Here is a 14,770-nt window from a genome sequence, read left to right on the forward strand (position 1 = left end):
TTCCCGGCGCCTGAAGGGAGCACCGCTGCTCCGCCGGGCAGGGTTAGCTGTGGGTAGCCCCTTCCCGGTGTGCGTGCCGCCGCTCCCCTCCCTCCATACCTCCCTCCTTCCCGCCCTCTCCTCTGGGAACGACCGGCTGCGGGACCCCGGCGCCGTCCGCGTCGTTTCGGGCGGTGTGGCGGGGGCTGCCCCTGCCTGCCACGGCCGTTCCGCCTTTCCTTTTAATTGAAACGTCTTTAACGAGGCTGAATTCTCATTATGCCGCCTGGTAACAGCACTATGATTTTTTTTTTTTTTTTTTTTCCCCCTGCAGTGGACCGCAGTTCGAAGAGGAGACAAGTGAAGCCTTTGGCAGCTTCGCTGCTGGAAGCTTTAGATTATGATAGCTCTGATGACAGTGACTTTAAAGTTGGAGATGCTTCAGGTAAATATGCTTCCTCATCTCCTCGGTTCCGAATGATCTCATTTTTGTTTTGTGGTTGCTCATTTGGTGTCATACAGGACGCTGTTAGTGAGCTGTTGGGACTTGGAGCCACTTGAAGTTCAGTGACTGTTGGGTAACTGGAAATTCTTACTGCGGATGAGAACCAACGGATTAGACAAAACATCCATGCGATAGCTCAATTGCAATTAGTTTTTTTTTCTCAGCAGAAAACTCATGATTATCAAACAGGTTTTGGCACGAGGCTTTGCGTAGCTTCTGTGCTGACTGCCTTACCTATACCTATTGCTTTTTATTCCTTCCATGTAGAGATCATTTTTGAAATATTCCCTGCGTTTAGTATGGATACAAGGATGTTCTAAAGCCATCGCGTTTTGCATCAGTCTGGGGAATAGTTTGTTGTGGACTTAACAACTTGGCTGTTTCTCAAGGTTAATTGCTCTTGGTGAGTGACAACCTTAAGCAGAAGGGTAATTGTTCAGATTTTTATTGTTTTTTACAGTAGACAAGCTGAAGGTGCCCATTCAGGTAGCTCTGCAGAAGGGTGTACGCGTTTCCTACTGGAAGGAAGCCCTTGCCTCGGAGAGTTTTTGTTCTGCAGCCTTTTTATGCCTGCAGATTGCTCTGTCTGCAGTGGGCATCCACAGAACCTGCAAGTAAACAAGATGCCAAAATAAAATTAACAAATTCAGGTATCTTGGAGGGAAGGGAAAGAAGGGGCAGGAGCATGTTCGTGAATAAACTGCACATGGGATGTTCTGTTCAGAGAAATAAGCGAAGGGATGCAGGATGCGTGAGGTGTCAGGGAAGCATTAGGACAGCTGGTCGAATAACTTCTATTTCTGCACTGAGGATGCTCATCTATGTGTTCACCTGAATGTATCGTGCAAAAATGTTCCCCCTTCATTTAAAGGCTTATTTTATAACATCTGGCAAGCTCCTTCTTGCTACTGGACTTAAAAATGCTTACTAATCATTTCTCTAGCACCAGTTTTAGGGTGTACCCTAATGTTCCTTGGGCTTTTTTCCCCAAGCTTAGACATATTTCCCTTGGTTGGTCTGGTAGAAGCAGGCTGCAATGACTTCAGAGAGCAAAACTGATGTTGTCTTACCAATTTCATGCGAAGATTTCTGGCGGCTTGTTTCATTTACTTTTTTTAATCTTGTTTTGGGGATTTTTGATCCTTTCATTTGAGTTGAGGGCACTGCCTTTTGTAAAGGAAGTGTTCATCAATAGGAGATGATTTTTAGTTCCCAAAGAAAATCTCCCTGTTTTGGGACAGTAGTGTAGGATTTAAGGGAAAAGGAGAATGAGAAATGGAGTATGGGAGGTGGACACATAACTCAGAGCACTATATTATTTGATTAAAAGACAATCATTAATTAAAGATAGTGAATAAAGCTTCCTAAGTATAGACTCAACTATATCCAAATGCAGAGGATTTATTTGTCATTGATATCCTCTTTGCTTTTAGAATATTCTGTGTACACGTTGGGGGGGTTTCAGTGTCTCAGTGTCTAGCCTTGAGAGTATTTCAGTCTCAGTTTCATTTTGAGGAAGTTGGATGGGTTTTCTCTTAAAAAAGCAACACTGAATTGAAACAAGCATGTGAGAAAAACCCAGGTTCTGCTTATAAAATATTTTTCTAATTACTGTTTTGTGTTCCTACATCTCGTATAGGGTTGCTTTAAACATTTCAGAACCTGTATCTATCACTTGCAGTAGAAATTAGTGTTCTGTTTAATAAAATCTAAAATACAGTGAGAACACTGAAACAGCAGCAGAGTTTGACAGAGACTGTCAGTGTGAAAGGAGAAAGTTGTGAGCATTTGGAGAAGTTGGGAGATAGAAAGTTATTAAACATAGAACCTCTTAAGCTGGAAGAAAAAAAACATTTTGTACGTGTAATACAAGTTACATGTAAATAGTTGCAGGATATTTGAAACAGAACATCTGTGCTGACTTAAAATGAAGCTGGTGTAACATAGCCTGAAGTTTGGTTGTACCTTGTCCTGTTAGAACTGGATGGAAGAAGTGCTGAAGTAAAGGGACTTTTCTACACACACACATGTAAATAAAATTGCTAATTTCAAAGTTGTGTGTAGATCTAAAGAAGATGTGTGTACACATACTAGACAAATTCTGGACTGTTGCTAACAGAGAGCAGGTTTGCCTTTTTTCACTGTGGATTCAGCCTTCAAAGCACGATGTGTGTTTCTCCAGTAAGGTCAGGGCTGTTGCTCCTTTTTTTTTTTTTACTTCCAGTGACCGCAGAGGTCTCTCCATGTGCAGCCTGTTGCAAATCAGTATTTAGTATTTGTTTGAATTCAGAATTTCATGGTGTGGTTTGCTCGCAAAGGGAAATAAACGTGACAGAAGGAAGAAGAAAAAGACCATAAATTCTACTGGTGCTCTCAGAAAAACCCTGTAAGTATGGGGATGCCACAGCTCTGCAGTGTGTGTTTGATTCACAAATGTACATACAGGTATTAAAAAAAAAAATATTAAAAAAAAATTTGAAAGCCCAAAGTTAAAGGGCTATTTAAATACTGAATTAAAAGTATTCTGAAGGTTTTTAGTCCCTGTGGATTACGTTGCATCCGTATGTATGAGCTTTAGGATGTTAAGTGGTACGTGCTGGTAGATGACCCTGTGCAAGTCTAGGGGGACTGAGCCCTGAACATTAAAGCTTTTATGGGTGTTCATTGTTCTGTCAGATTTCTGGAAATAGGAGATGCAGTACGAATTTGAGTGTAGTAAGTGCTTCTAGGCAGGAATCGGCGTTTCTGAATTTTTCTATTGAGTCCTCATGCCTTGGTAAATTTTTTTCCGTTAGAGAAAATATTTCTGATCACCTAACCCCCATTTCCACCGAAAAACTCCATAGGAGACATGGCCTTTGCTCACAGTGTAGTTGATTTCTTTTCTTTTGGATGTAGGTCACAGTACCAGGAAATTGCTGCCTTTTCCACTTTAAAGATCTCATCATTCTGACATCTCTTCAGGGAAACTGATTTTAGAACTGTTGTCTTCATGTAAATTTACTTAATCTAAATAGTTTTCTGGCCTGTGGGCTTTTCATTATGTTAATATTGAATGAAGTCATTTTTAATGCCTTCTCTGTTTCTGTGTAATAGAAAGTAGTAGTGCCCTATCTTAAGGTACTGCATTTTTCTGTTTTTTAATAAACCTTTTGAAAAATTTGTTCCTTAGGTGAGAATGTCATATGTAATCTTAATGTGGGATCAATGAAAAAACGTGTCCCTCTGGAGTCAGAGCGTACAAATAGGTGACTTGAAGTGACGGTACTATAATACACTCAACTGAATTTTTTAAATAATAAGTTTCACAATGCAGATCAGTTATTTGAAGTTTTGCTTTTAAGTTAACTAGACCATTCTTTGGGTTTTTTTGTTGGGTTTTTTTTTTTTCTTTAATTAAAGCAGCTCAAGATACACTGCTGTCAGAAATCAGTGTAGAGTTGCAGAGTAATTCCCAGCAGGATTCTAAAGCAAGGATTTTCCACTTCTCTGTCACTGGGGAGGTCGGTCAGTTTTGGCAGCTCATCTACTGAAATGGAAATGAGGCAGAGAAACGTAGTGTGGTCCCTGAACAAGAATGATGGGTGAATTTAAGGACTGGCTCTCTCTCTCAGTGTAGCTAAGGCCAGCCTAGCTGAATGCTGCCTTGAAGAGCTGGATTCTGTCACTACTTCTGCTACAAGTCTCATAGACTCAAAAGTTTTAGAGATTTTGTAAATTATTTATTTTGGTGTGAGCGTGGAGCCTGACTTGCATAAATATTATGTGCTGTTATTGCAACTGAGATCAGCAGGAGCTCTGTTTAAAACATGTAATGATCTATGTAAATGCATATATTGGGTATTCTGAAAAACCTATGACTCGATCTAGAAACAAAAAGTTGCAAATATCTTTATCTTTTTGTGGTTTGCTTCCTCTTAGCATGATGGAGATACCACTTTTGCTTTTCTCTACAGGATATTGTAACATAAAGAAATGTTTGAGAAACACCAAAATGCTGCGGTGATAAGCACTGCTGAAATATTGATGAAGAAAGTAGTGAGTTTGGTTTTGAGAATAAACCTAGGCGATACGCAACAGAAAGGTTGTAGTGTGTTACAGTAGATGGTGAAGGTAAGAGAAAGCATTGAATAGCTAGTCATTAGTAAATTGTCACGTAATTGCACACTCTTAATTAGTGCAATGGTTGCAAGGCTCGACTTTGCAACTGTTAACGTGTGATCCCTCAGAGTGGAATTCCCGAGGGCTTTTCCCCATTGAGAAAATGGAAAACATGGGCATTATGTTCTCTTGGGTTATCTTCGTCCCAGGTGAGCTCTTGTACCTGTACAGATGTCTGCCACTTGAATTAACACTGTGGAGTGACCGGCGAGCATTTTGAGCTCCTGTTCTCTTTGGAAACACTGAGATTTCTGTTCTTCTGTGTGTTCACTGGCAGCAGAGGAGGAATGTAACAGGAATCTAGGCTTGCATTCCAGTGTCTGGGCACGGTGGGTTCAGTGATGGGATAAGGTTATTTTTCTTTGTTTTCCCCCTACTGTGTCTCCTTGTGCCTCGTCTTCCCAGTCCGTCAGTCCCTTACAGAACCCTCCTTTATCGCTTCAGCGTCGTTCTCCTTGTTCAGTCAGTCTTGAACAGGATTTTCGTGGTCTCCTACTTTACTACTTCTTTACTTTCTCTTGCATCTCCTCTTTTTTTGTGCATGTGTCCATCTCTTGGGTATTTCCTGCCACATGGAGAAGGTTCTTCTGTGCTTGATTAGCTCCAGCTTGCTGGGACGGTCTGTTGGCAGCCTGGCCACCTCTGAGAGCCTAGACTTGCTCAACAAGGGGTGTTTCGAGTGTTTCTTGAGCATGTACTTGTCACAGTGCCTCAGGGACTTGGACTTAGCGTGTCCCAGACACGCGTTCAGCTGTCTCCCAGATGTCACTTCCCTTGTACGAGATATGAAACTTAGGTGTTTCTTGGAAAAATACATATTCTAGCTCTCTAATTAATAATTGTGTGGGAATCCAATTTAATGGATTATTTAGGGCTGCAGCTTTGCTGAGAGAAGTCATGGGGTATGCAGTAGTGTGTCCCAAACGATGAAGTTTGATAACGTTAAAACCAGGAAAGCTGGGAAATGTCAAGCAACCCGAGGAGGCAGGGTAACCGATTCCATCTGTGTCATAGCATTGTAAATAAGGCAGTTCCCGATGACTCAAGTTAAAGTTGGCAACGTGTAGTTTTGAGTGCTTTTACGACTTGAACAGACATCTACCGAAATGCTGTGTGATATCATTACTGCTAGTGCAGAAGCGAGGAAACTGCTTACTAAACAACTTTCATGTATGTTCCCCTTCCATCCTTTTTTCTGTTAAACTAAATACTTGTCTTCTGAAACAAGTGTAAGCGCGGAGCTGTGCGCGGTTTCATTTTCTACTCTGCCCAGTCTGCAGTTAACACAGATTAGATACTTTTTTTTTTTTTCCAAAGCATTCCTTGAGAAGTGATTTTTCTCTCCTTGGAGCCGGAATACCTTAATCTCTGTTGGTTTTAGTTTGTATGTTCTTAATCATGTTACTTTGGACAATTCCATTTTTTTACCTGCTGGCATTACCTGTGTTGAATTGCCAGTCGTCTGCCAATGTTTTACTGTCATAGTCAGCAAAACAGCCTAGAAAGCTGTGGTGTCTGCCCAACTGATGTTAGATTCTCTTTTTTTTTTGAAGTTGTGTTGAAAGTAAAGTATTAATCACCAATCTGTGATTGAGCCTTTTCAGTTCTTGCTTTCAGTGCGGTTGTATCGGTCTTAGCACCTCTGTGGCTTTGGTCTGATGGACAAATGTGATCAGGATTTTACCAGTTAGACAACTCTGCCTTTGGCAACTTAAAAGTTCATATTTTCCATGTATGATCTGGGTTTTCCTGCCTTATTTTTACATCCCACGGTTAATAGCAGAACTCTCTAGTGAGTTGAAGCATTTTGGAATCTTTAAACTTAGTTGCAACTTCCAGATCAGATGTATAGGAAGAACAGCTGCTGTTACGCACGTTTGGTATAGCGCATGTGGGGAGGAGTTTCTGTGACTCTGGTGCTGTTCTTCTAAGGAGGTTTAGGGACAGAGGCTGTTGTGGACAAACACTTTTTGCAGTGCTTTCCACTTTTCCCGCCTGTCAGGACGCAGGCAGCCTGGCTGAGGGATTGTACGTGGTGGGTGATGCGGTGTTTGAGCAGAGATACCTGGTCATTGCACGTCACCGCGTCAAAGATTTGATGTCTGCCTTGTGTTTGGGAGAAGGAGGCTAAGGGACCTCTAGACAGGGTGATGGGGATGGAGTGGCTTTAACCTCCAAAAGAATTAACCTCATCTGTAGCCTGGTTTTTTTGTTCCCACCCTCAAAAGGAGGGTATTGTGTGGGACGCCATGGGCTGGACGACGTCTCACATGATACCTGTAGGTTATTATTGAAGAATGTGATTTAGTAGGAATAACTTCAGACGTGGCAGTTGTTTCCTGTGTTGCGTGCTCAGTCTTTCAGGTGTTTTTCCAGCTTTTCAACATTCCAGGACCCTGGATTGTGTTCTTTGTATGTAGCTTTGAGCACTTAGGTTAGACTCAGCCAGCCAGAACTCAGTGGAAAAAAAAAAGAAAAAAGGAAAAACCTGAAAACAACTTTCCAAAGTGATTCCAGATGCTTCTCTTTGGCAATCTGGAGTTGGTTAGGTTTCGTTAATGGAAGAGGCAAGCCCAAAATCGAGTCTGTGATTTCCTTTAACTTCAGACTTCACTTAAAAACAAGCAATAAAGCTGCTTTTCACAGAGCTGCTTGTTAAGCTAAATGCTGCATTGAAGAATCAGCTTGATGTCTGTGAGCGGGTGGCCGGGTGCTTACGTAGCGTGGCACTTACTCTCTGCATAGGTGGATTTTCTTAGACTGTAATAAATAAATAAATACAGGTCATGGGGTACCATGTTTAAAGTTACTTGTAAAATGGTCCTGATAAACAAGTAGTCACTACTTTTTCTTTATTACACTTTTTTGTATGTTAATTCTGGAGCATAATGTTCTGTCCTGGAGAATTCCTCTCGGAATTATCCTCTTTGGATTTGACTGCCACCTGCTGTTGTGCTCAGTAGAGCTAAAGATACAAGGTGTACAGAAATAAATGCTGCCTTTCTCACAACTGTTATCTCTCATATTTGTTCTCACTGGAACTCTGTATTCTTCACTATTTGACGGTGTATCTGGCCCCATCTTTTACTGAGAGGAGCTTGACTTCTCTCCCATGGGAAACGGCATGATACGGTTGCCAATTTGAAAGCTCCATTCTTTAAGAATTTCTTTCAAGGAGAAAATTGTGTACTCCAGCCTCCTCCGAACTGAAAGCACATCTGACAGAAGGGCACCTGCAAAAATAGTTGTTATCACAGAATAGCTCTTTCTAGAAAAGCGCCTCTCGCGGTGGGTGCGTGCAGGCAGAAGAGGGGTAGCCCTGACTATGGGCGTCTCTGGTGCGTACGTGGCTGCAGCAAGGGGAGTGCAAGGCATGACGTGCAGGCAGAAGGCAAAGAGAATTTGAACGAGGGAAGTGAATGAAGCTGATGTTTGTCCTCTGCTTTATATGGTGTGAATGGCGTAAAGCAGCTAGAGAGTATTCTGAGTGCTGTAGTCCTGAGAATCAGTGCTGGTAGTTTATAGAGTGCTGTTAAAGATCAAACTATACCCAAACTAAGATTGCCCCCCTCCAAATGAAGTGAAGCTTAAATTCACAACAAGTTTAAGCATATTTAGAAATGGACAACACGGTTAAAATATCCAGACAAATTGCTGTCATGGAGTTATGGTCGGGAAGTAAACCAAAAGAAAATAATGTAACTTAAAAATCCAGTTAAATGAGTTTTAACATGGCAAAACCCTATACTGCCTTATTTCCAGTGAGACAAGTAGTGCGTGTTGGCGCTCAGAACCTGTGAAATGGGATATAAAAACTCATTTTGCTTTTAAACATACATATGGCATTGTGATATGTGATATGATATAAATGCCTAGTGTGAGAGTCTAGCTTTAGTCGTTCCTTGTAAAGTGTTTGTGAGAGCTGGCAAATACTGGAAGGGACCTTTCAAGATCCTCTAGTCCCAACCCCCTGCCCTGGGCAGGGACACCTCCCACCAGACCAGGTCGCTCCCAGCCCCATCCAGCCTGGCCTTGAGCACTGCCAGGGAGGGGGCAGCCACAGCTGCTCTGGGCAGCCTGGGCCAGCGCCTCACCGCCCTCACAGGGAAGGATTTCTTCCCAATATCTCATCTCTATCTCCTCTCTTTCAGTTTAAAACTACTACCCCTTGTCCTGTCTCCACACCCCTGATCCAGAGTCCCTCCGCACCTCTCCTGCAGCCCCTTTCAGCACTGAAGACCACCCTAAGGTCTCCCCGGAGCCTTCTCTTCTCCAGGCTGAACAACTCCAACTCTCTCAGCCTTTCTTCGTGGAAGTGTTTCAACGCTCTGGCCATTTTTATGGCTTCTTCTGTGGACCCACTGTAACAGGCCCATGAATATGTACCCAAAAAAGCTATTGTAATTTAAAAGTAGTTTTTTAGACTGCATATTAGTTAATACTGGTTTTTATTTCTTAGGCATGCCCGAAGAGTGTTCTACTATTTCAAATTTTACGTTCATTATGTAGTAATTCCATTACTACCATTAGGCTGGTAGGCGTAGGGAAATGACTGACTTACTCTTTTCTCCAAAGACTGTACAATAGCTTGTGTTACTGCATGCTCATTTTTTTTCCTGGCTCTCTAAAGGTTAGAATGTCTTCAGGAAAGTTATTACTTTCTGTTAGCTTGTAAGGGGACTGATGACATTAATGTCCCGATCAGTCATAGTAGTGCTGATGGATTTTTTTGTTGTTGTTGTTGATAATTATTTAATCTCCTCATCAAGTACTTCCACATATGGGTACATGCAGAAAAAGACAAAACTGACCATTCTATCGAAGTAACAGCCGAGTTACTGGCTGGTCATAGGCAGCGTGGGGTGGAGATAAATGCCCCGTGAAGCGCGTAGCGCGCCGGCCCCGGTGTTTGTTTGTTTGGCTTTGTGCAGAGATGGATGAGCACAGCAATTCTCTGTGTGAGGCGATGTGGAGCGTATGTTTTCTTCTGTGGTAATTAAAGCGATTAAAGGGGTTTTATAATTTGCAAGGATCACAGGCTTCTCCTTTGCATCTGTGTGGCAGTGCCTCAAGAGCTTGGTGATGGCTCTGACAAACTGAAACCTGTAGCCGTTGCCTAGTTGATCCCTGGGTCAAGCAACTTTATTTTGCTCTTGTTAATTTTACAAAATATTTTCTGAGTTTTTCTTCATTAAAATGAATACTGTAAATGAAAAGTAGTAAACGCATATAAGATGAGAGATAGTCAAGGTGGATGATGTTTATAAAATCTAACAAGTTCACGTGTGACCTTTTCCAGTAGTTTTTACATGTATGTTACAGCACCGATGCCTTATTTTTGTGATTTTATTTTTTTTTTTCTCATACAAATCCTCTTCCATTCTTTTCTACCGCACAGGTTGGCCTGTGTTAATTAATGAAAGTAGTGACTGCGCACAGAACAATACCCTATGAGTGGTATAAAGTCAGAATTTATGCGTTGTGCAGCTGCAACACAGAATGAGGCATAGCTTCTGTGGGATTAGTAAGTGGAATAACATTGGAAATTAAAAGAGCTCCCAAACCCAGAAAAAAATCGTGTACTAAAAATGAAGGGGTGGGATTATCCATGCTATTTTTAGTACTTGTTACCTAAACTCTTCATTTTGTAATTTTAAACCTCTTCTATTGGATAGCTATTTTCTTTTGAAGATTTAGAAAACGCCTCCAGAAATTAAAAGCTGGAATGCTCTTTCTTTAAGATGTGACTTCACATGGGAATTATTCCATGCTACTGCTTATTGTTAATATGAGCTGGAGTTCAAAGGAACATTTAATGTTCGTTTAATAGATTCTGCCATCTTTTTTTTGCCATCTTAAAATGCACTCATGTTTAACAGATTCTCAACATACCACTCGAAATAGCAGTATTTGGACACCAGCTGAAAAAATAGGTGGAATACCTTATGAGGGAGGAACATGCATCATTCTTTTTGTTTAACAACTTGCTTCAACAGCTTTTATTTTTGGGGGTACGTTTGTGTCGGAACTTTTTTTAAATTTTCATATGCTCAACAGATTCTGAAGGAAGTGGTCATGGGAGTGAAGATGCGTCAAAGGACAGTGGTGAAGGTTCCTGTACTGAATCAGAAGAAAATATCTTGGAGGAGGAACCGGCAGAAAAGAAAGTAGAAGAGCCACAGCCAAAAAGCTCCGCTGAAGAAGAGGTGCTACCAGCAGACAAAGAGGTAATTAAAACTGAAAAGAAAGAGCAAGAGGATGAAGAAGAAAAGCCGAAAAAGAAGAAAGAGAAGGAGAAAGCAGCTGAACCTGATGCTGTGGCTGATGAGCAAACAAATGAACCCAAAAAGTGGAATTTGCGCAGGAACCGACCTTTGCTGGATTTTGTGTCGATGGAAGAACTGAATGACATGGATGACTATGACAGCGAAGATGACAATGACTGGCGGCCTACGGCTGAGAAAAAAAAGGGGAAAAACGCCCTGCGAAAAGAGGGGAGCGATGGCGATAACGAGGATGACGAAGATGACGGGAGTGGCAGTGATGAGGATGACAACGATGAGGAAGGTAACGAAGAAGATAACAGCAGCACGGCTAGCGATGGAGGATCCAAGAAGAAGAAGAGTAAAGTTCTTAACAGGAATAATGCAGATGATGAGGAATTGACAAATGATAGCCTGGCTCTTTCCCAAAGCAAGAGTAATGAGGTAGTGCAACCCACTTTCTATCATATCTCTGTTGACAAATGGAAACTACTCCCCTGTTAATTTGAAAAGTTAAACTGATGGGCTGGAATTGTGTTTACAGGAGTAAGCGAAGCCCCAGAATTGTGCTAAATAGTCACTGCATAGGAAAAAGCCTTGCTGGGACCCTTTGGCCAATCTAATGCCGCTAAAGTCAATAGAGAGACTCCTCTTGGCTTTAGCCGGGGTTGGATTAGCTCTAAAGCAAACAGGAGGGCCAGTAGGCAAATCGGCATCTATTGGTGAGACTTCTGTTTTAGCATGAATGTTACATAACCTGTAATGTTTTAAAGTTAAAAGCATCTGTGACATGTTCACAAAATAGCTAATTAATAGGTTACTCTTTATCCTGGCCTTCTTTGTGCCAAACATCACGGTCAGAACGCTTAAGTTCACCGATAGAAGAATTCTAAGTAAAGAAATAGGCACACTAGGTTTAGAATCAAATAGGATAATCATGAGCATTTATGTTGGGTTTGCTTATAATGCTCACAAACGAAGTAATTTCTTACAGTACTAAAAAGCATTTGGGAACTATTAGTATTATAATAAATATCTTCCAATTGCAGAATGTGAAAGTAACGCAGTTTTTTTTCCCTGTGCACAATTGCCGTTGCCTTGAAGGTTGTGCCTGTGGAAAAATTAAAATACTGGGGTGTCAGGACGGTTGACTGCGTGTCCTGCAGTAGCAGAATTTTGAACAAAGTGAAAGGAGTTGCTGTAAAATCTGCGTTCAATTTTCAGGAAATAATTGCAATGTCAACGTAACGTTGGATAAATTATAGTGGTATAACGTTATTTAAAGTTCTACTGTTCCATTTAATCTTTGTTTTAACGTGTGAAATGATGGGGAACTAAACAGTATTTGGAAGAATCGGTTGTCTCCGTTTCAGATACTTTATGTAGTTTATATAGATATGATTGCGAATGAACTGTGCTGTTTTAATTACTAGCAATAATTGTGATTGGAAAAAAAACCCAGCATAATTCTGGGTTGTTTTCTTTTTACTTTTTGTGTAGGCCTCTTCTTTCCTTGGCTAGCTCAGTAATTCTAGTGTTCCCCTTATTCTCTTGACTCAGGAGCTGAAAGTGCTCTACCAGTACCGATGATGAGAACTTCAAACAGAGATAGGCAATTTTCTTTCAGAGTAATTTCCCATATCAGAATGGAGATGAGAGTCTACATTCTTAGGGATATATCCTTGAATATGTCCATAATTTCCATTGACATGAAAAATTAGGCCTGTTTCAGGAACCCAGAGCTGTCTCTGATGTATCTTTTGTGAAGCTTCTTAATATGGATGTACCTCAGAGTCTGTTCTTGCCTTCGATTTAGGACATGGATCAAAAGATAAAATTTGGAAATTCCAAGTTCAAATTATAATTTTGTAACTGACAATTTATCTTTCCTGCATGTAGAGCAAAATACTGTTTATGAACAGGTCTTTAACGAGAGGTCTTGCAATAGTGAGTATCTGTAGACTGGTTTGTAGACTGATACTCAAGTTTTAGATTGATACTCAGCTGTACCATAGCAGTACACTCTCCACCTCTACAATATTCTAATATAGTAAAAAACAGAAGAAAAAAGTGAGAAAGCCTGTCTAGCAGACAAATCTAGCAAAATCATATTACACTGCAGAAGCAAAGTTCTTAGAAAACCAGATGTCCGAATGCATGATTAATTTATGAAAGACTGCTCAGGTAACGAACTGTGAACACGTTGCAGTGTCCTTCACGTGCATCCTTCCTTTCCTTCACTTACTTTTGAGGGTGGATGTTGCGGGGGGAGTGTTGGGGGTAGGTTGCCTGGGTTTGTTTCTGTGTGATTTTTATTTTATTTTTCGACATTTCACAGAAATGTTTTGAGGGCTGCGTGTACAGCACTGTAACCTGTGCTGTAATGACTTTCAGCGTGCTTTTCTGTTGAGCACAGGATAGAAACAACTTTCTTGTCTAGGGTCAAGCATCATTAGTAGATAAATGGTGCTTTTCTGGTTTTATAATTGCTACCACTTTATGGGATTCTTCTGTTCTCAGCGAGGTGGTTATTTTATTTTTTAATTCCCTTTTTATTCCTTTAATTCGTTAGAAGCATATAGGCATATTGCTTGAAACGCTCACGTTCTTCGTTAACGCCACCGAAATGGGAATTGCATAGTGATTCTCCCAAACTCCTCCAGTTCAGGAGCTGGCAGCAGTTACCTTCTCTGCATAAAAGTCCCCGTGCTTTAGACGAGGAGGGTCACTTCGTGGGGTCTTTCAGGTGCTTGCACGGACTCAACAGGGGAGAGCAGCACACGTTCCAGGCCGCTCCCTCTCCATGTCCACATCGAAAATAAAGTTACTCTGCTGCTCTGTTTGACCTGTTAGTTGTCTTCACGTAAGGTAAACCATGCTGGACGGAGACCTCACGTTAGATCCAGATTTGATGCCCTTCCATCATTGCTTGGTGGGTTTTTTTGCCCGTGTTTGCAGATGTTCTCACTGCCTAAACAGCTAGTGTCACTTCAGTGTTGTTTTTGCAGTGCAATTCAGTTTATTTAATTTAAACTAATACTGAGTTTGGGAGGTGTTTCTTCCTTTTTTTTTTTTAATTACCAGCCCATTGGCTTCTGTAACAGTTGAGATCGCAAATTTCTTGTTAAACTTCTGTTAGTGAAGCCAAATAACAGTTTGAGTGCTGTCAGAAAAAGCTGCTTTCTGTCGAGCTGTGAGATGCACCCGAGAAGGACGTGCCGTTGCACCGTTAATCTGCCAGAGTTAGGGAGTGTCCACTGCCCTTTTCCTCTCCGTGTGTGAATGTAAGCTAAAGGTGGGCAATATGAGGAATGATGGGCACGGTATTTTTGGAAGAAAAAAAAGGTGCAAGTTTCTTGCTTTCCTCAAAATGCTTTGCAGCTTTGCCCTAAAAGGAGCACGTTGGAAGAAATGCTCCGTAAGTCAGCATCTCGCGTGTTTCACCATGAGTTGCCTTCCTGCAAGCAAGCGTGACCCTGTGAATGGTTGTGCAATCTTTCATTTTTACTTCTAGCTGAGGGTTTGGGTTTGTTGTTTTGGTTTTTTTAACAGGTCGTGTTTCCTTACATTGTTTAGAGAAAATGGGTGGGAGATCCAAAAGCCTTTCCTACCTGCTAGAAGTATGTGTTTGACTGTTCTGGGTAAAACCATTACCACAAGCCACCTCTGTTACTTGAGGTAAACTATTTGAGGGCAGCTTTAGGGGGTAAGGTTATTTTACCCCTTTATCTTGCTTTAAAATCAAGCAAAGATTTACCCCCCTGTGCCCTCCAAATACCTGCCTGGGTACAAAGAGACTTCCTTAGGGATTCACTGAAAATTTGGGGCGGGGACTTAACTGTATCAGATGGAGAGGCTGTTA

At 41.4% G+C, this 14,770-nt stretch overlaps 1 protein-coding gene across 1 annotated transcript in view; it reads left to right on the forward strand.

The window, feature by feature from the left end:
- Window positions 1-258: 258 nt before the first annotated feature.
- The window catches only part of PHF14 (PHD finger protein 14), a 144,667-nt gene continuing 130,155 nt past the window's right edge, over window positions 259-14,770 (forward strand). Inside the window, exons 1-2 of the mRNA XM_086468151.1 lie at window positions 259-424; window positions 10,703-11,352. Of these exons, the coding sequence (XP_086324277.1) occupies window positions 259-424; window positions 10,703-11,352 (816 nt within the window). The remainder of the gene's footprint in view (window positions 425-10,702; window positions 11,353-14,770) is intronic.

This window comes from Leptosomus discolor, chromosome 7 (genome assembly GCF_034619465.1).
Source record: "Leptosomus discolor isolate bLepDis1 chromosome 7, bLepDis1.hap2, whole genome shotgun sequence".
Taxonomy (NCBI): domain Eukaryota; kingdom Metazoa; phylum Chordata; class Aves; order Leptosomiformes; family Leptosomidae; genus Leptosomus; species Leptosomus discolor.